Below are 25,261 nucleotides of genomic sequence, written 5' to 3' on the forward strand. Positions count from 1 at the left end.
TCTTCAACAGTAACTCTACTGGTAATGTGACTGAATTGCCTAATAGAGCCTGACAAGCTGTCCAGATACGTTTGGCCTGCCTTTTCTGTAACTAAACACAAAAAAAGCAGGAAGATAATCTCAAACTGTAGGAAAGGCTCTTATAAAAATACATCCAATTATGATTTGTCGTATTTCTATAACATATTATAACATCCTTCCAGAAAGAGAATAATTGAGTAGTGGAGAGGAGACAGTAGATAAAGCAGGGAAGTGATAGTGTATAGTAGGGGAGGTATAGTCTGTTGCCAAACGCATCTCCCCTAATTCAGGGAGTCTCTACCACAAAAAGAATCTTTATTACTGTTGAGAGGATGAGGAAGGGCAGAATATTTTGGTTACTTGATTGTTTTTTCAGGTGTTTTCATTGTCTGATTCTCTGGGTCTCTTGTTCGGTTTGATAATTAAGATTTCTGGTCCCGCATCGTTTCTGTATGGTGTTCTCTTCTGTGTTTTTGCTTATCAATTTGGATGCAGTAATTATCTTTTTAATTGGGAACATCTTGTATATTGTTAGGAAAATTAAGTGAAGGAAGGCATTAGCACTTTCATTTTAACTCCATTGTTTTTCCTGGTTAAGTTGCCTGTAAAAATAATACTGGTTTCTCTTGATGCATCAGATACGTAACAGTTCTGCGCGCTGCCAGATGCCTGCAGCTCAGCAGAACAGCTAGGTTTGTAAATTATAGAAGCTCTTCTCTTGTTTTGGTTTTCATGTCTGCTTTTTGTTTGAACGCTGTATAATTTCCCTTCAAAACTTGGACTGAACCTACTGTGTTTTTACCTGCAATGACTTTTCCATTCAATGATTACGTTAATACTTATAAAATACTCACCCTTTTTCCTACTGTTCTTGTAAAAAAAGTTTACAAGAAAGCCTGTAAAGTATTCATATAGGACATTTATGCTTATCAGAGAAATGTAAATGTTGAGTAGATTGACAGCAAGATTTCTTTACAACGCTTGATTGTTGGACCTGATTATTCTAATACACTCTTCTAATACAGTGTTTACTTAAGCAAAGTTACAGTGACATGAAAGCAGTGGAGCTAGGTGAAGAATTGGAACAAATTGTAGCCATACTGGTTAATCGTGTATTTCTGTCTCTTCATCCACATGAAGTTTATCTGACTTTTAAAATATAAACTAACTTTACTAAATGAAACATACGGTGCTGGATAAACTGTTTCTGATTTCATCTCCTTAGCTATTTCACCTGCTGATGTCAATTATGGAGAAACTTTAAGTACACTTCGCTATGCAAATAGAGCCAAAAACATCATCAACAAGCCTACTATTAATGAGGATCCTAACGTCAAACTGATCCGTGAGCTGAGAGCTGAAATAGCCCGGTTAAAAGCCCTGCTTGCTCAAGGGAATCAGGTTAGCTTTACTTAAAATTTATGTGTAATTTTGCTTGAGTTATAACATCTATTTCTAGAATGTAATGAGATAATTATCTTTCATTATATTGATTTGAGTAAACAAGCTCTATGAGGCTATGAATGAATATTATTTTCCTGATTGAATCAGTTTCCATATGGCCAACAGATTACTTCTTTTAACGTAAGGGGGGAAAAATTGTGATCCCAAAGCTTTTAGCTTTCTCTTAATATAACCAGAGCTTAATTGCAGTGGGCTGTGGAACAGGTAGTCACCACAGCGTAAGGAGACTGAACAGTAACATATTTCCTGGGTCTAGACTGATGGACTGAAGAGGTACTTTATCTAGTATCTTAAAAGAAGCAGAAGGTATAAAGTATCTTAGGATGCATAAATATAAAAATGTGGGAGTATGGATGGGTTTGAACAATACATTTTATTTGTGTTTGGCTGCACAGTACCTTAGAAAGATGTAATATGCTGAATATGTAAAAGTATTTTCAGTGGTGGTGTAAGAAAACATGTGTCACGCTATACTTCCCTTTTGCATGATTCTCTTTCTTCTGTCTATATCAGCCGCTATAAACATTTGCTGCACAAGCTCAGTTAGGCTTAATTTCCTCTGTTTCCAGGATGGTGAAACCAAGATAACAATAAGGAATATGCAATTGGCTCAGGCCAGTCATCTCTTCTAAATAATGTCACTCGGGACTTCTAGATTTCACACTTGAGCAAATACGATTTGGAAGTATCTGAAATGATACTTCAGATTTATTTCTAGAACTATCTAATTTTATTTTAGATGGGCTGTGCCATCTAAATGTGAAATGCCAGTTCGGCATAGACTTTTTTTAACGGAAGGCTAGTACTTCAGCTAGATTTCATGCTATGAAACATTCGCTGACAAAGGGGATGGGACCACAGTTGGAAGCAGTAACAGGTATTGTAGATGACTGAAGCGGAGAGCTCTGCTTTGTTACAAACAATTAGAAAATTCTTTATGGGGTTGAATTACTCTATTATACTTGTGTTTCTCCCGTATTCTTTAGGAGGGGAAAGTTAATTTATTTTTGAAATAGGGTTTGATTTAGAGTTAGCAAAGTAGATGTAACTTGGACCCCTTTGAAGATCTAATGCTTTGACCTAGTTCCAAGCTGTAAAACGGTGGATATCACAAAATAAAGCTGGTTCAGTTGTAGGATGTGATAGATGGCTGTGTGGGAGACAATAGAGAACTTGCTTAAGTTAATTGAATTTGTGATGGTTGATAAAACAGCAGGTGGTGTTATGTATGCACAGTAGAATATAAATCTCTGTATAATTTGTTTTGTGGTTTTCCTTTATATTCCCGGAATACTGTATTGCAAATGCTTCTGTAGATCACCAAAGATACTGGTTACCAAAATATAGTGCTGGATTCAGTGTAGAAGGTCACATAACAAGGAGTATTGCTTGTGCGTGTGCGTGTCGTGTAATAGTTTTCCTTTTCTAAGGCCAGTTACCATAATATGTATTGATTAAAGATAAGCAATATACATATGTATTATAGCAAAATGGTTAACTATTGATGCATAATAAATTTTCACGTTTAACAGAAATAGAAAGATAGATGTATCGGGAATTACCCGTTACAAACTTGCGTCCAGTTTCAGCGTCTGCATGTGTGACCGTGTGTATACACAGTGAATGAAAATAGTACTCTCAAACCGATGATTTGTATTTGAACTATCTGCTTTGACAAGATTTTGATTACTCCGTTTACAATATTTCAAGGTAAAATGATATATATTAGAGTTTAAAATACTTCATCCTAAATAATCAAAAAAACTGAACAATTGCATTTCTGTCATTTGATTCTGCCAGAAATTGTTACTTTTTTCCTTCCTTTTTTTTTTTAACTTGACGATGTTAACTTTTTACAATTTTAGATCGCGCTCTTGGATTCTCCAACAGCTTTAAGTATGGAAGAAAAGCTTCAGCAGAACGAAGCAAGGGTGAGTTATAATTTCATAAAACAGTTTCTAAACAAAAAAAAAAAAGGAAAGGAGGGGTGTCTGGATACAAGAGTGTCAGTAATTTTCAGGATTTTTTTGATACACAACTAAATTTTCTCCCTCCAAACAGCATTGTCTTGGTACTTTTTAGAAAAAAACAAAACAAAACCTGTGTGTGAACTTGTAATTTTGTTAACCTACTAGTGTAGGGTAACATTATAACTAAGAACAAAGTGTATCTTTGATATTTATATGACAGTTCTATTTAATGAAAATATTTGTTCGCAGGCCAGCTTGTCTTACTAAAAAAGTGTGTTTGTAGATAGAATAGAGAGGGGAAAAGCCACTAAATCAGAGTAATCAGTAACCAGTAATCACAATAACAAAGCATTCAGTGTGTAGAAAATACAGTAAAAGATTTATGGGGGAAAATGGTCAACTCTTCGATGTTTTCAAGTAATCAATAACTTGTAGGGTAGGTTTTCAGAAAATTTCAGTCTTTAATTCTGATACGTACAAATATGTTCTGTGCCTAATTAGCTGTCTTTTTGGGGGAGCGTCTAAGATCGAGGTGTACTTCGTAGTATGCCTCACACCAAGTTGTTTTAGTAATGCAACCCAATGTAGGGGCTGGGAAAAATTCCCAGACAGTTTAGACTTACTCATAGGGTCCAAAGGAATTTACATATAATGGTACTCTCATTTCTCTAATTTGCAATCTTTCATTCTTTATTCTGTCATTCTATGTTAGTTCTTTTCTATATACTTGCCTGTTTTTAAAGCTACTGCAAACTGTTTTATAACATTAGTATCACTCAGACTTTGGAAAAACAGAGAGGAAAGTGTTTGGAATCATCCAGCTACATGGCAGCACATATTTAGTTCTGAATATCGTTGACAAGATGCCAATCAAATGTAGATGTGATGCTTTTAAAAAATAGGGGCTTCTTAGCTGGTTTAAATTGTAAGGTTTACAGTGGTGCTGCTTAGACCTTTACAATTAGAGAATGAATGCATTGCTTTGAGAATCCTGTTTTGACATAAGTAATTGGTACGGAATCTGTCTGCGCTTTTCAGGATTCCCATTGGTAATACCAATTTTAAAGACATGTTGAAATACTTTTCAGTGAAATGATACTTCAAAAATAAACTTCAGGACAAAAATGGTGAAATATTTGTATTAGTATGAACCATAGCTGCAAAGTAGACTCCAGGCTTCTCCATAAGCCAAGTTTCTGCTAGGAACACATTTTACAACTCTGTATAATATGCAGGAATCTTACTGTGTTGTATTCAATAATTAAAGTAGGACCTATGTAACTGTACCATGGGCCTTCAGTTGCAAATTATTTTTTTTCATATTCATACTACGTTTTAAAGATTTTTTAGCTGAATCAGAGATGAATGATAATATTGTTAGTACGTGTAGTATGCTTTTATTTTTGTGCACAAACATAAAGCTTTAATCTAAAAGTAGCAGAGTAAGATAAACTGCTGACTCTATGCTAATTAGAGTATGTTATTCATGCTCTGACAGTAATCACCGCTTGTCCTGCTCAGAAGTGTTGGCCCCTCCTGTGTGGAGAGTATATCGAGCATATTTTATTATCTTTTGTCAGCCTCATTAGAAGATTATGTGATTACTATTCATGATAATTACAATAGACATAATTAGTGAAAATTCTTAGTAGATATTGCAGTGGTTATAGCTTTTTAATAATTGAATGAGTGCAATAATTAATTTGTTTATACAGATCTAAAGACTTTATCACCATATTTAAATTATCTGAAAAATATATGGTAGCTTTCTTTAATAAGTGGATTTGTCCTTGTATAAGAACAACATTTAAATGACTTCTGAGGAATAGAAATTGTTCTGGTACGGTGAATAGACTTGTGATGGACCTCCTTCATGTTTTTCTTTAATCTTTTCAATTATTTTTTGTTTTAACAATCTGATTAGCAGCACTAGGCCTGATATGATGCACTGAAAGATGTATTTGCTTTTCTCAGTTGAAATCTTGAGATACAGGTAAAGATGAGAGAAGCTTCTTTAGTTCCCATTGATCAATTTGCAGCTGATCTGCAAAGACAGCTAAGATAGTAGGCTGCAGGTAGCAAATGTGGAGATATTTGGAGGAACTGCACTGATGACCTTTTTTTTTTTTTCTTCTCTACAGTGGTTTTATATGTCAAGTAATAAAGGGACATAGCTGGTTGGTTTTGGGTTTTTTTGTGTGTGGTGTGGTGTTTGGGTGTGGTTTTTTTTTTTGCTTTCTGCAGTTGAAGTAAATTCAAATAATAAATGATTGTGTATGTTTTTAAAAGTCTATGTATTTAATTCCTGCACAGAAGTCAGGTGATTTAAAAAATGGAAGTGTCTCTCTATATTCTAGTTAAGGTGATCATGGTTCCAAGTCAGCCAGAGCTTTGAGGTAGGTCTGCCTGAAGCACCTCTATGCTCTGTTTTCGAAAAAGTCTGAAAGACTTTTGAAATGACAAGAGCCTTTACTGGTATGGGAGCTATGAAAGTTAACTTACGAGATGGACGAAAGTAGGATGAGTAGGAAAAGCAGGATAAAACCTAAGCATTCATACCCAACGCTTTCCCTGTCTGTACTGTCTTTGCAAGCAGCTTCTCACTTCTGTGCGGATTTCAACCAAGTGTGTGATTTCTAAGTTGCAGTAAACTTTGCTCTGATTCTCTCCTGAAGGCTGCCTGTCTGCTTCTTCCCCTGCATGCCATCCTCTGCAATTTCTGGAGGGTATTTCAGCCTGAACATGCCTACCTGCGCTGTAGGAAAGGAGCTGTCGTCTTTTTACAGCTACGGGATCAATCTGTGGCAGTAAACTTTGTAGGAGTGATGAAGCACTTTATGGAATTACTCCCTTTCTTTGAAAATGCCTGCCATTATTTGAAGTGGCTATCCATGTCCTTTGTTTCATTTTATACTATAAATAAGAATTTTGTGATTTTCCTTTTTGAGAGAGAGAAATTGTAGGTATGGCCACTTATTGCAGGAGCAATAGTGCTCTTCTAAATGTTTAAGTATTAAACTTCACAAAGAATTGCACAAATATTTAGTACTTCTCTGACAATGCGTTATCAAGGACTTTAGAAGAGATGTGATTTTTTTTCCAATATTTGTTTTCTTTTATAGGTGCAAGAACTGACCAAAGAGTGGACAAACAAGTGGAATGAAACCCAAGATATTCTGAAAGTAAGGAAAATAAATAAATTTTCAATTTGGCATTTGAACTAGCCTTAGAGTTTTTCTTTCAAAAAAAGTTCCTATTCTAAGTCACCTTCTTTGGCTTTATTTAATAACACAAAATTTTCTCAGTCTTGTTTTGGCTTATTCCAAAGAATTCGTTCTCGAGAGGTTTTATGAGTAAATATTCAGCACAGTGGTATTTTTGAATAAGATTTTAAAGAATTATTAATAAAAATGAGCACAACTCTTTCTTTTCTTCACCTCATAGTGACCTCAGTGCTGAACAGCTTCTCTCTTACAAATCTTTAAAATACTGAATGTTTTTATTGAGTTGCAAATGAAGAAAACCTGGGGCAAGCACAAGTGGATCCCTCATCCCCTTGGTGTTTGTGTTGTATCAAGACCTGTGAATAATTGCCTTTTATATTACATTGGGTATCTCAGTGAATGTGGTGCATAGTGGATACAGATTTTTGCATTGGCCTTCAGATTCACGTTTTGGTTAGAAATGGCTTGTAAACTTGAAAAACAACTTTCAATGGGATTTCTGCAGTTGAATTTCTTCCAGTAGGTCTTCATCGAGCCAAACAGATGCATCTGACCTAAGCGTGCTCTGGAGTCCCAAGCACAGGGATTTTTGCAACTGGTTCACATAAGCTGGCCTGCATTGCGCTCTTTATATGACTTCAGACTACTTCTGGAGCAGTTAAATTCACACAGTGCTCTCTTGAGTTTTGTAGATTTAGTACAGATCCGAGAGGGCAACTTGGTGATTACTGTACTGTGGTTTTTGCATGATGTAGACTGAGACTTTTGTGTTCTCTGCATGTATCTTTGCTTACCTGCTGTCCAGTTCTACTGGTAAGATTTTATGTTGGCATTTGGCTCGTAATTAAGCTGATAGTCTGAGGTGATATTTTAATGGGCTACTTTATGATTCCATACGCGCATAGAAGCACACATGTGCGTGTGTACACACACAGAGCAATAATTCCCACAATTTCTTTTCCATAACGTAGGCTAACATTTTTTTGCCAAATGTTTTAACTGTTCTGTTAAATAAAAACTTTGAAAACAAAGCTTAAGCTTTCATGACTTGCTGTATATGCTGAACATAAACTTGTTTGGAATGCCATTCAAGCAAGCATTTATAAGTAATTTTTTAATTCTCCTTGTCACTGATCTGAAACTTGATTTTTATAGTTGATTTTTTGGTTCACTTTTTGATTCCTTAAAAGAAAAAATTAAAGTTCACCACCATGTCTTTTTTCTGAGTTCCAAATAAGTTGAATGGCTCCATGCTTAAAAATAAAAATAAAGCACAAATAGCATAGAAAACAGAGCAGGGTTGGTAACTGCCTAGCAGATGGTGTGACAGAATGGACTGTTTAATGTCTGTCCAGATACTGAACTGGGAATTACCATTTGCATATTCCTCAGAGATGTTTTGGGTCCAATTTTACATTATTTCTGTGTTACTTTGTTGTTTTGAAGCATCTACGCGTACATAGAACTTTATTAATCCTCTCTTTACTCACGTCTGGATTGGGGAGTTCATTGCTACATGGAGAATTTGTGAATTTTGGTCAATTGTGAAAGTGAACATGAGGTAGCATATGAGAAGTTTGTAAAGCTTTATGTTGGAAATGCACTGATTCTTGCACAGAAATTACAGAATTGTAGGAGGTGTTGACTGAACAGTTCATATAAACAAGGGAAAGCTGCATTTGTTAAATAGCTGAATATAAAGGACTTAAACACAGAAGCTGTAATTCTACTTTTCTGGTACTGAGCTCTTGTTAGTTTAATTCATACAGCTTCTGTATTTTGCACTTTATATGCTGATATTTGAGTACACAAACATAGCTTATATTTCACTTTTGGGTTAAAGGCAGTTGATAAAACTTTCTTGGCCCCGAAAAACTGAAAATCTGCAAAAGATTTCTTGGTTGTACTGTTTTATTTTACACTGTTTTACTGAAGCTATCCATATTTTTATTCACTTCTTGTTTAACGATTCCTGAAATCACTGCCAGCGTACGAATGGAAAAGGGCTTTTTGGAAGTTTGCTAGGCTGAGTCGCTGGAAAGCAGATTTTAAACTCTAGAGAGCAGCGGTGTTTCTTGTAATGGACTCCCTATACGTTCACTGGCTTTTTCGTTTCGCTATTGATGTGCCCCCTCTTGCACACAGAGACATTGTTCGTTTGTAAAAGTAGAATGTCTCGGCACCCTTTGAGAAATGAAACTGTCTTTGTATGTCCTCCTCACTACAGTCACAACTTTTTCCATGCCATAATCCAGTAACTTTCAGGACATTCTTCATTAAGGGACTTAGAACTTCATGTTTGTATTTATGTTTAAAACCTGCTTCCCCTTGCCTCCCCCCGGGCTTGCAGTGCTGAGATACTTGCTGCCTTTCAGTTCCTGCCCTGCAGCAGGCTTAGAGAATTAAAAACCTTTTCCTTTTCAGTCCCTAACACCTTTTGCTCCAAATCTTGTAGGCAGTTGATTTTGAAAATTGATGTAAACAGCTACCTATTACCTATTCATATATGCCTGCCAGATGCAAGTGCACTTGCTAGTAGAATGGGGTTTCCAACTCTATTATATGTAGTTATGCTTTTTCATACTAAGTTCTAAATATCAGATTTCACATGGTTTTGAATTGTTCTCGCAGGCTGATGGGAAAATCTGTTAATGTTTAAATCCAAAATAATTGAAAGGATTTTGCATAAGCCTTGTAAAATACAGGAAGCCAGATTCATAGGGCATGCTGGTGTCTTCTACTAGATCAACAGATACTGCTGGAAAAAGTTACCTAGCTTTTACTGAATACAGTGCTTTCATCAGGCCTGACAAAGAAGCGATGCGTACTGTTTTGCAGGGAAGATGTTCCTGAAACTTGTTCACCCTTGCCAGTTAGTTTGAACCTTGTTTTAAATTAGACCAGCAACATCTAAATGCTACCTTGAAAATAATAGAGAATGGAAAATCTTATCCAGCCAGAAAATACTAAGGAAGAGAGAATACCGTGCGAAGGCAAGTTTTTGATAAAAAGTATTTGGCAGCTCAAAATTCAATTATTGCAGTCGGCACAGTGCCGTGTGTGCAGCTGACATGTACATCCCAGTATTCTTCCTTATTTCTGCTTGTAGCTTTTATCCCCTCTGACATTTGTCTCTATGTAGTTCACCCAAAGTTACGGTTTTCCATCACAGTGTGCATCTTTAGACTGAATATGTTGAACTATCCTATCTATAAATGTTGTCAGTACTGGATTTGGTGCAGAGTCTGTATGGCTGGATGCCATTATCAGCTGTGGACATCTTGTATAATCCTTCATATACGCTGTCATCAGATTGGACATGTCTTGGACTGGTGATGGTAGTACTGGTAGCTCGCTCTCTTTCTTTCATGCATTTGGAAGAAGCCCTTTCGCAGGGCGACTGTCTGGGTTCCTCTGGAGTCTGAATTACTGTTAACTCACACCTAAAGCCCAAATCCTCCCGTTTTCCTTATGCAAAGATTAGGACACTGCATACATCAGGGTTTTAAATTTGTGCTGACTCCATCCTTTACTGGGTAGCATGGCAACTTCTTGGCATTGTTGATCTGTCTGAAGTGACAAGTGTTGTTTCCAATGATGGTGATTGTTTTCATCCTTGACCTCCTCACTATAATACAACATGACACCCTAACCTTACTAACCTAGTATTACAATCTGTCCCCTGTCCTTCTTTTTAATCGAAGGGAGGGTATTTTAGTGCTTAATAAGCCTAATAAATATGTGGAATGATGCTTCAGCATTGGGTAAAGTAGTGCATCGAAAACCAAAGCAAGTGTTTGATTTGAAGCCCACAGCCCTTGGGTTATTTCCTCAAATGTCACCAGCTGTCAAAAGAATTGCACTTTACAAAACAGCACTGCTTTACATTGCTTCTCTATCTCCAGGTGTCTAGCAACCTCAGCACTTAAATCTAGGATTTTGCTTTCATCTCACTCTTACTGAATCTTTCTATGGATTCCCCCCCCCCCCCCCCTTCTGTTAATGTTCTTCTGTACACATCCCCAAAGAGAAGAGGAGGGGGAAGAAAAACTGTTTGCTCTTTTCCTTAGTTTAGTCCTTTTGGTATTGTTCTGTTAAAGATCAATCCTGGGGTCTGTAATTTCTTTGGATGCTTTCTAAGATGTTAGGGTAACCTATCCAACTTTCGATTTTTCTCTTTCTTTGAGGCTTTAATTGGTACAAAACTTCTTTTGATGTGGCTGCTATATTTGACTGCATGTGTTGTCGTTCTCCCAGAGATCTTTTTCTTTTACTGGCATCTTATTTTTGTCATCTTTTGTGCATGTTCCAATTTCTTTCTCTAACCTTTAGCAGCTTTTATATTAATCTTTTTAAAATGTGTACTTCTTTATATAATTCTCTGCTGCTTTTTCTTCCCAACTTTATTTTAAATTTCTTTTCCCCTTTTACTGTTTGTGTAGAAATTGGTTTGACTTTTTGCTTTAGCCTTCTTTGATGTATGTCATCTGTACCTAGCATTAAATCTGTACCTAGCATTAAGGTATTCAGATGCTCTTTTTTTTTTTTTTTACTTCTAAGTAGATTTAGAGTTACCTTTTATTTTGTTATCCTGTTGTTTGATTCTAATCATGTCATTAGCTTTGTGTGGCAGAGCTCAACTGATGTCAAAGGATGCAGAGAGATCTGTGTTCACAGAGTCTATTAAAGGACAGGGTCTTTTTTGTGTGTGTCTAATTCTCATGATCAATAGTTTAACTAGTAGCTGCTTCAGCTGGCTTTGTCCTGTTGGATTTAGTGACACAGCCTCTCCTTCATCAATAATACTAATTCTGCTGCAGTACTTCACCACATGTTGTGTAAATATGTTATTGAACACTGTTGATTTGATCTTTTTCTTTTCGGTGCCCTTCGGTTGAGTACCGGTTAATAGTACATTTTTGTGGCTTAACAATCGTTGTTCCTACCTGGGGAAGAACACTGTTGCTAGTATGTCTATCTTCAAGCATTAACATGCACCTTTTTTTTTTTATATTGTGCCTCTTTTTGCGGGAGATGAAATACTCTTAATTTGCCGTGATGAATAAACACGGACTAATACCAAACAGTTATTTTGGTAGACATACCCATCTAAACAGAAGAATTGCCTTTCTTTATGAATCTTGGCTATACCCAGCAAAGACACTAGGAGACCAAAACTCAAAGTAATTGGGTTGCTATTCATGAGGTGCTGATTAGGGTGGCAGAAGCTAATAGATTTTGATTTTAATAATTTCTTTTCCATGCTGGCTTGTATACCGAAGCGAACCCTATCAAGAGCAGTTTGTGGTGTTCTGTATAAATGCTGCATTAGTCTACAATTATTTGCATTTCCGGATAATTTTTAAACTACAGTTGCTGAATCTCAGTTCTGCCTGTAAGGCTGGGCATACGTCACCATTGTCCTGTTTTATGCCTTTTTGTTACTTCTATTAACCTTGACTGGCTTGGCTCCTTTTCCTCTTCTCACTTGCTTTGTGTTCTACCCCAGTACTTTCCCCTTCGAAGAGCATTTGTTTTCTTCATTCTTTCATGTCTTTTTTTTTAACACGCTGAGTCCTCTGCTGAAAAGTGCTCTCAGTTAACACCTGCTACTTTCACATAAAGTTCTTGTGTCTACTAAATCTACTTTTTGATGGCTGTAGAGTAGGGAAGTTGTGCAAGCTCTCGGGTTCCTAAAGAAGAAACTGTAGAACTTTTTAAAAGTACTTATCGCATCACTAGTAATGATGATAGTTCATTAGTCATGGCATGGGCTTCTTGTCCAAAAACTGGTGGTTGTGACATTCCCCATTCAATGCCTTCAGCAACCAATAACATCTTGTGGGTTTTGTGCCTATTCCATAGTAAGATTACTAGAACATTAGGAACCTAATGCATAATGTAGTTGTCCTAGATCACTAATGAATAGCTGGGTTTTTTATTTAGATATATATACATTTTATATATATATAAAATTACGTGATGAACAAAAAACTACAGCTTGATGTTTGTAATTATTTGTACTACTTTAATCATTTTACTGTTGGGTAAGTTGGGTATTGGGAAGTTACGTATTATGAAGTTTTTACAAAAGACACCAATGTAGGCTTTAATCCTGCCTTTAAAAAGTACCTGTGACTTATTGAGACTTCTGCACGCGTGCCTTTGGAACACAGGTCCTAAAACGGTTGTATTTACCGGTTGAATGAAAAATAGAGTGTTACAGGAATGGTGTGCATTTATATACAATATGATGCATGCATGATATTGTATTTAAACTGTTCATTTTCAGCTTTGGCATATGTGTTTATTTATATGTTTGGCAGGAATAACACTTGTTTCTAAGGATTTTTTACATTTCAGTAAGTGAATAATTTTTGTAAAATTGTTGCTAGTTAGACATGTTGGTGTTGCATTTTGGTTAGAATATCTGTTGGCTGTGTTTGAAGCGTAACTGTACTTTTAATGGGAGACCTAAATCTGTACTTTCATTTGAACAAATTTTATTTGTTATTTTAGAACTTCTGTTTGTCATCTGTATTAGACGACACTCATTGCATCCTTCCAGTTCTTGCTTCCTTTCTACAAGCTATGTCTTCTGCTTGAATTTTTAAGGAAGAGGTTTTAAAATCACTACAAAATTAAAATGGGATAGCATATCTATGGAGCTGGCAGAAAGAATTTGTCAGATGTTGCTGCTAAATTTGTTTTCTTTTAGAAAAGTTGGTAGAATAAGTAGAATAACAACTCTGTCCCTAGGGATGTTTGCTTTCTCAACAATTGTTTGCCCTCCAACAATTATGTAATACATGTATATTTATCAAACTGAATTTGTATAGAAAGGAAAATGCACATTTGAATTAAATGGTCTCTTATTAACGTCGTATGCTTAATAGGGTTCCCTTCAGCTGGCTTGTGAATGTTGTGCAGAAGACAAGATACTAAGAAAGTTTTAATAGTGCTGATGTTAATTATTCTTGTCTATCACAGTCAGAAATCACACAGTAAGTGATAATGGCTTCTCTTTCTCTAGAAGCCTGTTTAAATGTGGTTTTGGTTTCTTGCACTAGATGTCACTGCAGATACAAAAATCAGGTTTTTCTGCATGCTTAATTCAGATTTAATTCAGATATTTTAAGGCAAAATGATTTGCAATATCTTGACTTTCATTGCTGTTCGGATCTACTAAAATAAGATTATGAGAATGCCAAAACATTGGTTTAGGAGCAAGTCCCGAAGAACCTGAGCAACTGTTTTGACAGAAGTGCTTCTGAACAACAATTCACAGGTGGGATGCACTGTGTAAAGTGATTATGTACATTCAAAATTATTGCAATTATTTGTCAGTACATTTTTCAACTCTCTTTTTCAAATTACTGTATATTTGGAATGTTTGACAAATTACTTTAGCTATAGCCTTTAAAACATATTTATTTTCTTAACTTTGTTATAGCTCTGATATTTAAAGGATATAAAAGAACGGTTTCTGGGAGAGGTAGTATCTTTTATTTGACCATGTAATATCACTGAGAAAGCAAACAGGCTTTTGGACATATAGATCTTTCACCAGGCCACTTCTGCTATTTGCTTTCTCTCTTAATGGATCTTGCGTTGAAAAGCCAGTGGCAATGATATGCAGCTTCTATTTATAACTGTTTCTATTAACATTTTTCTCTTCATTAATCACTTCTGTAGATTTATAATTGAATTTCAGTACATTAAAATTTAATAAGTTTGGGTTTTTTACTTTTTTTTTTTTTTTGGGGGGGGGGGGTTGTCTGGCAACAAGGGAATGTTTACTCTTTTCAATTCTTGTATAGTATTTACCCACAACTCCTGCCTCCTGAGTGACGACAGGTAGTATCCAGTTTAATTCTCTGTTTTATTAGGGTTTTTTTCTTATACCTGGCCTTGTATATTATTTATTTATTTCCCAAGTGTAGCAGTTACTGGCAGTGGTTGTAGTCTGTAAAATCATCTATTCTGGTCATGAGATTTAAAGTTGGGGTAGATTGTCATTACTAAATATCACATAGCTTCCCTTTCCTATGCCTCTACAGATGGACTTTTTGTTATTTGGGGGTCGGTTCGGAAGCTGGGACATGAAAACATAGCATTATATGCCCCCCAGCCCCCTTTTTTTTTTTTGTCGTTAAGATAAAACGAATGTATTTATATCCCAGGATTTTTATGCTGTTGGCCAGCACACAGATTTCTGCTTTGGAATTTGAGTTTCGACAGAGATCATCCAAACATGATTTGTTTTACCTTAAATAGACATTGTTTTTTCATACTATATTACTGAACAGATGCCATTATTAAATGATGATTATTACTTTAACTGGTCATCCCCCTTGCTTCAGTCTGGTAAGTATGCCTAGGTCAATGCAGACTGAGAAGAAAGAAAATATGGTAGAGTGAGTTTTCTATAAAAGCAATCAAACAGAAACTTTTTAAGGGTTTACATGGTTGTCCTGAGATACACATTACTTTTTGTTCGGGAGAGCAGCTCTCATTGCTCTCCACTCACCAGTGATTTTTTTCAGTGCTTTGTCCACTCTCAGCATTGGCTTGCTGTTGTCAGAGGAAGAAAAAATACTAAATTGGGAACTGGTGCTACTGATCTACTGTAGCTCTTTTCCTAATAGAAACACTATTGAAAGGGTCCCAGCCACCTGGGGAACGCTGAGTGCAGCAGTCAAAAGTAGATTTCAAAAGAAATAGTTGTCTGATTTCAAGTCTCTCTCTGCCACCTGTGTTCGTCTTGTTAAGAAATCTCTTTTCTCCCTTGCAGCCTCTTTAGCTGCTTGTGATGCCTCTGTGGTGGTCTGACCGCTTTTAACTTTCAGTTTCTGCTAGAAGGTTGCAATCAAGAGATGCCTAATGCTACTGATTGTTTTTTTTATTTCAGTTTTAAATAGTTTTTCCCACTTGAAACCACCTGGACCGTCAGAGAAGCATGGTCGGGGGCCGCCGTTTCTGAGCTCACCAGCTACGGATTAATGCAGGGTTGAATGGTTTGGTTGATCCAGGCTGTGCATTCCAAAAGAGGCCCTCTGGTTTCTAGGAATAACCATACTCCCAAGTATTTCGCTGCCATCCTCCTTACAACTGGGGCTCTGCATTTGTAGATTATCCAGGCCATGCTTAGCTTTAATCCATCCCTAGGGCTCGTAGGCCGTTTTCAAATGAGAGGGAGTCAGAGTGAGTTGCTTTTGAAATCCTTTCTACAGCTCAGATGCCACTTGTTCAACAATTCCTCCTGGGCATTTGGTCTGCTTTTCTATTAATTTTCTTGTGGCAGGAAGGGGAGCTAAATTGAAAGCAGTGGAAGCTCCTGATTTAGCCTGTAAAAAAAAAAAAAAAAAGAAAAAAAAAAAAAGAAAAAAAAGAAATATGCCCTGAAAGCTGTTTCTTCTAAAGGATCAGCAGAGAAATAGTGAGAAGGAGAAAAGACAGAATGTAAATTCCTCCTTGGACTTGGTTATGGGAGGGTAAAGAAGCATTTCAACATCAACATTTTAGAATAAAAACATAAATTTATCTTGAGTCCCTCACAAAGGAACTATTTCTGATGGTAATGTGTATTGGATGTGAAATACTAGAACCATTTTATTCTGCTGGTGTTTTGAGCAGTATATTTAGGAGTTGATTACTGCATGATTCTGATAGCTTTGGGTACATGGTACTGTTCTGCAACTGACTTAATGTCTTAATTGGCAGCTGAGCGTAGCCTTGATTCATACAGCCATATTGTGGTAGAAGTGCCGCTGGAGTGATGTGCTTGTTCTTTGTTCTTCCCAACTACAGAGGTGATACTTTTAATGAAATCCACTAAGATGTCTCAAACACAGATGGCAGCACAAATCTGCCGCTGTTGCAATCAGACTGTATTCCTGAACAAAGCAAAGGACAGGTCCAGTTTCTGACTGCCATGTGTCTCTTCAGGTTCATTCCCTCTATACTCAGTAGCTGGGCTGTGAGGGACAAGAACATGATGGCAACCAAGCCTATGCATCTTTCTCTGCAGAAGACTGCTATTGTGTTGCTTGTACTGAAGTCTGTTTTTTCTCCTTGGTAGTTGTTGTTTACTAGTATGCATAGTCCTACTCCTTTCTTCAATTTCTTTCAATAGTGAGAGCTACATTTTGGCCCTGAGGAAGGGACTAATAGATTTAAAGTAATCTATTACTTTAGATTCATCTCTACGGAAGTAGAGGTGAATTTCTAGGTAAATAATAAAACAGAAATCCAGATAAGTGAAACACTTCTTAATTCTCCCATCCCCCAAGAAACACACAAAAAATGCAATAGCTTTTAAAATGAATAACTGTATTAGCTATGAAACTAGTTTTTTTTCCTCTACAATTCCATGACTCATTCATCATCCAGCTTTAGCAACAAATGAGGTAGGAGTCCTGTAGATAATAGTCTAGTTCACTGCGTTCTCTTGATTCATTCCCAGAGTACAGTCTATGGAATGAATTATTCACAGGTCCTGTAGAAAATATATAATCATGTAATTAAAGACTGTATTGTAATGCATTTGGGAGAAGAGGATGAATTAAGATAGCCTATTTCTTTCTCTTCCAGCCAGGCCCTTTCCCCCTTTTAGATACTAGCATGAAGAATACCGAGGGCAGAGCTGCTGTCTCTTAGCTGGAAGGTATAGTACCTCCTGCTAGGAAGGATCACTAATGGCAACAAAAATCTTGTTCTCTGCCCCGACTGTCAGCGCTGAAATACGTAGACTTATTTTTCCCGTGAGACTAATGTGTGCTTAGTGTGGTCACACATAGGAGGCTGTGAAGAGGTGAAGCCTACCCCACTTGAGACGTAGCAAAATGCTCTGTGTGCCTCATTTTTTGAAATAGAAGAATAGTTTTTCCCTTAAACCCAAGCTGGTGGGGGTAGAAAGCAGCCTGCAGCAGATGCTGCAGCATGCAAAAAGGCAGCTTTGATGGTTTAAGTTTTATAAGCCGCTGGAAAACAGGATTTTACAGCTAGTGCCCAGGAAGCTTGAGCAGCCAAACAGGCACCTCTACGTACAATTGGCCAAATCCTGCAATTCTCTTCAGGGAATTTTCCTCAGATGTCAGTAGTAGTTCTGTCTGTAGAAGGTCTAAAGTGTCAAGGAGCAGGCACTGCAACTTGTTAAGTTTGTCCTTGTAATTCCAGGAACGAAGGCCAAATTTCCTGAAAAATTACTTTAAATCTGCCAAGGCTTCTGATGGAAATCCTTGCAGCACACTAAGTACAGTGGTGCTTTGGGGTGCCTCTACAATAATAGGGTTTCTGTGTATTAATCGACAGCCGCATGTCAGCAGTGAGCACATGGCAATCGGTTTTGAGGGGGAAAGAGAAACAAGGAAAAATGGAAAAGGTAAGCTGACCTTATGAGTCTAAGAACTGCTCCTGTAATTCCCTTATTCTTTAAAGGAAGAGCATCATTAATTTTCCATCATTTTAGCTTTGCTATCTTAGCAGTTGCTCATTTAAGCAGTTCTGCTTTCTGCATCTGCCTTTTTAATTGACATTCATTTCAGGGAGCTATTGATGCCCGTGTGGGCTGCTGCTGGAGCACCTGCACTTGCACAGTAAGCCGTTCACAACAAAACTACAGTTTGTGATCTTGGTTGTTGCAGACTCTTTAATGGCTTTTCTTGACTGATGAGGATGGTCTCTCTAGGAGACAGGGAAAAATCTGATTAGGAAGTTTCTTCTCAGTTGTGGTTTTCTTTGTGGCTTTGGATAGTGGAAATTTCTTCCTCTGGAAGGCTAAAGTGTCATAATTGTACTGAACTTTGTTTTAACCGTACTGAAACCGGCTCTGGCAGCCAGCAGCATGGTGTTATTTCTTTGTCCCATTGACTAGAAGGAGAAGACATAGTAGGAATTTGTGCCTTTCCTAACATACGCGTGCATGAGGGAATCAATATCCCCTTTCGTAATTGATGACTATATAAATAATTAATTTATTGCTTATAAAGGAAGAACATATATTTGATTTTCAAAAGCATATTATTGAAGTCCTAGGATAGTACAAAACGTCGCTTTTGCATGTCCACAGATTATAAAGCATATACCTCCTCACTGACGGCGTGTTCCATATTTCCTCCTCTCTTCCCCTGGCCTCCCAAATGGCACCTACTACTTTTGTGGCAGGTGATTCAAAATTTATTTTGTTATTCCAGAAACCATACCTGTGTCAAGTGGAACATAGTAACACATAAGACAGAAATTTGATATTGTATATGCAGCTTTATTAGAATACAAAAAAATCTTGTTTAACAGACACCCACTAAGGAGAGGAGCAGCTTCACTGATACAATATGGAATAAAACAGCTTTTCCTAGTTAATATATAAGCTGTCACCTTAATAGGAATCTCAAATATTTCAAAGTTGTTTTCTTGGAACAGATTTTTTTTTTACCCTGGAATTGTCTTGTCAATCACAATTAGACACAATCGAATTTCTTTCAGCTGCTGCTCAGTGTTTTGTCTTGGCTGATCTCTTTGTGATAAGTATTTTGTAAGGGAGCCAGCCTGAAGAGCAAGAAGGGCGTTGATGTATCCAGTTCCTATCCAAAACATAACAAGCTAAATACTCAGCTCTGCTTCTCCCTTCAGCTTTTAAGGAATTAATACTAGTAAACCCAAACCAGATTTCACAATCTTTTGAAATCTTTTTTTCTCCTCTCCTACCTCTTGTTCTTCTCATCCATACAGTAAATGTTTTCTCGTGCTTTGCAGTGGAAGTTCCGTGTTCCTCTTTTAGTTCTTTGAGTAATATTATGCTTTGAGAAATCTTTTTACATTCTAAACCATCGTATCAATGACTTTCCTAATGCTGGTATTTCTAACGTTTCCTGGCATACATTTCCAATATTTCCTAATATTGGCAGGATGACTATGTTTATGCTGTCTGGAAAACTGTTGATGAAATGTCTGCCTGTCTTCCAGGAGGCAATGCAGCATTGAAAAGTAAGGAACGGGTCTGTTCCATTTCTTCAGCGTGTAGTCTGGATAGTTTAACCCATCAATGCAAACGCGATAAGCTCTGTGAACATATCTGTGTTGTTTCCCAATCATGTTTCTGACACTGTTGTAGGTTTTTCCAGTTGGTCCATAGCAAGATTCCTTTATTATGCAGAATATTTTTGTCTGGTACACTTATATATTTTCCCCTCTGAGTATGAGGACATTATTGAGACATACAGTATAGAGAATACTCAGCCCTGACAATCTAATATAACTTAATATCCTTCTCTTTCCACTCCAGTCTTCCCAGAAGGAAATAAAAAATCTTGTCAGCAGTGATTGACTCCTCCAATACAGTCTTGTTAAAGAGAGCGCAGGTTCAGTTTTATTTGGATTTTCTGTATGGGAAATTTCTGTTAAAAAGTATCTTCCTGCATGAGCACTTCTCCAAATCTTTGATTGTCAAAGGCTGGAAGTTTATTTTGTTTCCAACTGTTTTTCATTTCCCCTCGAGTTCTCATTTTGTGGCTGTGTTCACATAGCATGAGGAGACAAATGTGGAGATGGGTTACGTTTCAAAACTCTTCATAAAGAACAGGGTTTTAACTTCTTATATTTTGTAGCAGTCCAAAGGTGCTCAGTCCTTAATTACGTGAAGCAGCAGTCTGATGCTGTAAGGAGCAAAATGGGCTTATTACTTCCGCTTAAAAGCTTATTAAAATCCTCCTTCATTTCCATTCTTGAGTTCAGGCTACAGTATCATACCTCTAATTTCGGTTGGGTAGAGGCATGGTCAACACGAGGGTTTGAACAAGATGATGGCAGGCCAAGAAGTGTGCTGACGTGACTCAAGAAAATACCATATTTTGAATCTTGGGGAAAAAGCAATGGCTGGTCTCTCCTGTGGTGTGTTTTTTTTTTTTTTTTTTCCAGTTGAATGTGGGGATGTTTGTTTTGAAGAAGAATTTCTGGTCAAGGGAAATAATTCAAAATCCCATACCCTAGTCATTATGGGAAGCTTGATTGCTCTAAGAAGCAAGATAAGCTGTCAAGAAGCTTTTAAAAAAATCAGGATACCTAGTTATGGATTATGTTTTGCATGAAGGAATGACATGTCCTTAGTGGTGTGGTGGGTTTTTTTGTTTGGTTGGTTTTTTTTTTTCCCAGCTGGATCTACCTGTCATACGTGCTTCTGCAGCTTCTGTGGTGACAGCTTTTTAATGGGAACTCTGAGAAAACCAGACTTTGGAGTATTGATACAGCAGTTGCTCTGCAATATTCATTTATTTACTGATTACACGCTCCAGGGACACTCTGAATTTTGGGGAAAACAGTAAATCTTATACTCGGGCAGAATGACTATCACATAACCAAGAATTATCTGTGTTAAAGAGGAGGAGCGTATAGTTTCGGTTTTCTGGTGTTCATTTGAGTTGTTAATTGGCCCCTATAGGAAAAGCACAGACCCATTTGTCTTTTTGGTTACATATACCAACTTCTTAGTGTTTGCAAGGAAAGCTTTTTCCATTGAGCAGTGTATCGGATAATGTGGCAAATATAAAGTCACACTTTTGGGCAGCTGAAATGTAGATGTTTAAAATGCCCAGCTGGATTACAGTAATCCTTCTGCCATTTACCTCTATTTACACAGCCTTTAATTACGTGATCACATCGTGGTGTCTCATTATTTCTTTCTCTGGTTTCAGTCAATGGAGAGATGGCTGCAAAATCCAAGACGGAGTTCTGAGGTGTGGAGGGAAGGAGACGTGGTTCTGATGGACCTTGATTGGTGTCAGAGTTAGGGTCATATATAGGGAGCATAGCAGAAGGGCAAAGGAGGATTTTAACCCCGGGAAATTATATCTTATTGTATCCCTAACCCAGGGAAATCTGAGAGGGTTTCTTCCTGAGGAATTTTCTTTTGGCCGTTTTCCTTTAGAGTTGCCAGTCTCTTAAGACCTAAATCGATTAGCTGAATTTAAGACACTCATTAAGACACTTAATTGAAATCTGCCTGGGAGAGAATTTGGTTATATTTTGTTTTAGGTTTAAATCTCTGTAGTTTTGTCCAAGTATAAGCTGCTTTAGATAGGAAATCTAAAAGTTTTCTCTGTTTTTGAAATAACATAATTAAATGTTTAATGCCATTGATTACTTTTGGTAAAGCAATATTGAAGTTTGTCCTGAACTCAACAAGTAATATTTTTAAATATTTTTATAAGCTTTTGTTTACCAGTGGTCTTTTTGGTCTTAATCCACCTGTCACTGGTTTTCATTAAGAAAGGACATTGTACATGTTAAATTGAAGCTGACTTCAATGTCACATAGTCCTGGTTGGCAACATTTTTAAAAGAGATTTTTAATCTGCTCCTGACAGTTTATGTTAGTGAAGCATTTAAATGAATATTTCAAACACCTCGTGTGCTTTTTATTGAAATAGTTCAAATTAGACCCATGATGAGGTCTTATTTAACTTCTGAAAATACGTAACTCTTAGTGTCTTGGCTGCCTCAGAGGCTTAGGATTGAAAGAGTGGATTTGCCCTTCATCTCTTGTGGTTGGTGATATTTACTTGCCGGTCACTATAAGTGATTGAAAAGTGCTACATTGTACTCCATACCAGTGCATTTGTCTTTTATTTTGAGTTCATTTACATGGTGGGATGAATTACCTCCACTAGCTCTACAATTTTGAGGTGCAGTAGTACCTGTCAGGAGTTGCTGAGAATTCAGGTGAGAGGCGAGGCTGCCATGATATGCAGCATTTGTGCACTAATGCTTTCAAATCTCAGTAGGGTTATAAAAATAACGTAAAGCTTTGCCATTGAAGAAAAACTTGCCTCATTTTTTACAGTATGTAAATATAACAGATGTCATACCTCCTTTGGTGAACATGACTTTCTTTTTTATTATTTTGTATTAGCTGGCAAAAAGTAGTCCCCTGGAGGTTTTTCTGAGAATGCAAAAAAGATGACAGCTATCCAAGTTAGGGTTCAAATCAATCAGCAAAGTGCAAAGGTCAGTGATTGCTTCTTGAGGTTTGGGTAGATTGCTTTGCATTTTCTCCCAAAATATACAGCAGGTTGTATCTTTAAAGGAAATGTAATTTTCTGTTAGTAGTTGGCAAAGCTGTGCTAAGTTACTCTCATTGGCTAAATGGGCCCTAAATTTAAAAAATACTCAAATCTGGCAAAACTGTAGTCTGCCAAGAATGCTCAAATATGTAGTCTAGATTACATAGATTACAAGAGTTTCCCCCCCCCTTCTGTTTTTTTTTTCCCATTCAATTTTAGCTGAACTTATAAAAAATGTGATGGGAACTTTACACTTCAGTCAATATTTGGAATGTCTACCTTGGCTATGAAATATGATTTAAGTTTTTGGGTGGTGTGTGGTTGTGGTTCCCCCCCCCGCCCTTCCATTAGATACTATATTTCTTCTAGCCTTGGTTTTAGGGACTGATTCCAGATTATAGATTTCACAGTATAGTTTGTTTTTATTTATTTAATTTTTAAAAGACAATTCACTTTCATACAAACAGTACATGTTTCTCATGAGTATATTTTGGGGATTATACTCTTGTCATCTTGTCCTTTCCCCCCATCTTACGCGTGTTTATCCTCTTTATTTGTTTGACCTACTCTTTTTTTTCTATAGACGCTTTTATCTTGTTTGGCATCTATACGTGTGATTCATTATTGTTTCTAATTAAAGTTGAGGTCCTTCTATTACGATTACAGTTCAAGCATGTGGTGTCCCCTTATGCTGTTCTTTAAAGCGGTTAAATTACTATACTGGGCTATTGGAAATTAGAATGACTTGTTTGTTTTTATTTCGTTGTTAAAATTGTGAAATAAACTGTATTGTCATTAAATGTAATTAAAGGGCATGGGCATTTCCTGTGTCTCTTCTCCTGGCTTTCAATCGTTGTACTGTAAATGCTGCAATTTAGCAAATTCAAGTCAATTGACAGTATACTATGTGTATATATACAGTTAATATTTATATGTACATATATATATCTTGTATACTGTTAATGATAGAATTTGAGTTTGGTTTTAGATAGGGTTTTTTTTCACTGGAGTTTGAATAATGAGAAGATATATATAGTTGCTAAGAAAAGTTTAGTTTCCCCAACTGAGTTTACCAGCTTTACAAAAGAAGAGTATTGACAATCCCAGTCACTTCATGACGTAGAACCAGTTGCTAATGCCATTTGTGCCAGCTTAAAGCACCAATTATTTTATGCTTTGGGTACACAAAATCAAACTGATCGTTTTTAAAGGGCACTTTATTTTTTCTTTTTGTAGCATCCTCAAATGTTTGCCTTGAGATCAAAGGGAATATATTTTTTTCGATTTCTGACCTTTTAACAGTCCTTTAATTTGCATTAAAAACTTCACGAAAGTGACAACTCATATTTGCTGTCACTGACCTCATAAAACCTAACACATTATTTGTGGGGAAAAAAGTAAGGTGATTATAGCTTCATCAATTACCAGGGAAGTCATTATAAACCCCTTTCTCAAAATGAAGTGAAAGAAAAATAGTCTGCTAAAATACTAGCTGGCAGAACTAAACATTTAAAGCTAAATGCAAATGTTAAATTCGGAACTGCTACTGTGACCTACGTTCATTATGCTGAAGTAAATTGTGGAAGGACTCAAAACCTTGACTAATATTATATTTGGTGGACTAGTGACGAGATTTGAATGTTAAGGAATGCTTTTCTTGTGAAGACTTCTTTAAAATGGTATATTTATTTCTGCCATATGTCTTTCAAAAATTGGAACAATCATAACTACCTTCTTCCCTGTTAAACTGTTGTTTTTTAAATAGTCATTTCCTATTTAATTACTTTTCATAATGTTGTCTATAGTCTGTCGTCGTTTCTAGAGCTAGCTGGTCCTGGTTTGCGTGCTCAGTACGTGCTGGTTTTGGTTTTGTCCGACAGTGATCCCTGCTAGAAACAGCTGTAGGACTGGGTCTCTGTGGATGTCAGTAAAGCATTTGACCCTGGGACACATAGGAAACTACTTCCTTGTTTAGGTAGTGTGGAGATCAGAATTTAAATAAAATAAAAGTGGTTATACAGAGGATGTGATGGAAAGCGGTGGTACTGGGAGGGGAGGGAAGTTGGTAGTAGTGTGGTTTTGGGTTTGGTTTTTTTTTGGGGGGGGGGAGGTGGTGTTGAAGCTCATTTTTGGGCTTGATCATGTTTAACGATCTCTTTAGGTGTGTTAACTAGTGAAGTTTGCTGTTGCTAAAGCTGGGAGATACAATTTGTCTAGCAGAGCATCTCACAGAGGACGGGATGACTCTAAGGATTAGAATAATAGAAGGGTGGTTGATGGTAAATAGTTTGCAGTGCAAAAGCGTTGGGACTAATAAGAACTTGATACACCATGGAAGGGGAGGAGGATGGCGTGAGACTTTACTGTTATGACATGGGACGCCTGCATGAAAGACAAATGAAATCTTGGAAGGATCAGATAGATGTTTTGTGCAGTGAGTGGAAAATAGGGGTGCCATGGGATATGGTGCTGGGAAAATTGCATATACACTGGGAATGTGGCATGTAAGTCATCAAGATCAAGGAAGA

The 25,261-nt window shown here is 36.9% G+C and overlaps 1 protein-coding gene across 1 annotated transcript in view; it reads left to right on the top strand.

The window, feature by feature from the left end:
• Nucleotides 1-25,261, top strand: part of LOC104075959 (kinesin-like protein KIF16B) — a gene marked incomplete at its 3' end in the record, with an annotated part of 49,832 nt that overhangs the window by 14,920 nt on the left and 9,651 nt on the right. The window contains exons 9-11 of the mRNA XM_009576634.1: nt 1,247-1,422; nt 3,351-3,416; nt 6,578-6,637. Coding sequence (XP_009574929.1) covers nt 1,247-1,422; nt 3,351-3,416; nt 6,578-6,637 — 302 coding nt within the window. The remainder of the gene's footprint in view (nt 1-1,246; nt 1,423-3,350; nt 3,417-6,577; nt 6,638-25,261) is intronic.

The sequence above is a fragment of the Fulmarus glacialis genome, unplaced genomic scaffold (genome assembly GCF_000690835.1).
Source record: "Fulmarus glacialis isolate BGI_N327 unplaced genomic scaffold, ASM69083v1 scaffold13454, whole genome shotgun sequence".
Taxonomy (NCBI): domain Eukaryota; kingdom Metazoa; phylum Chordata; class Aves; order Procellariiformes; family Procellariidae; genus Fulmarus; species Fulmarus glacialis.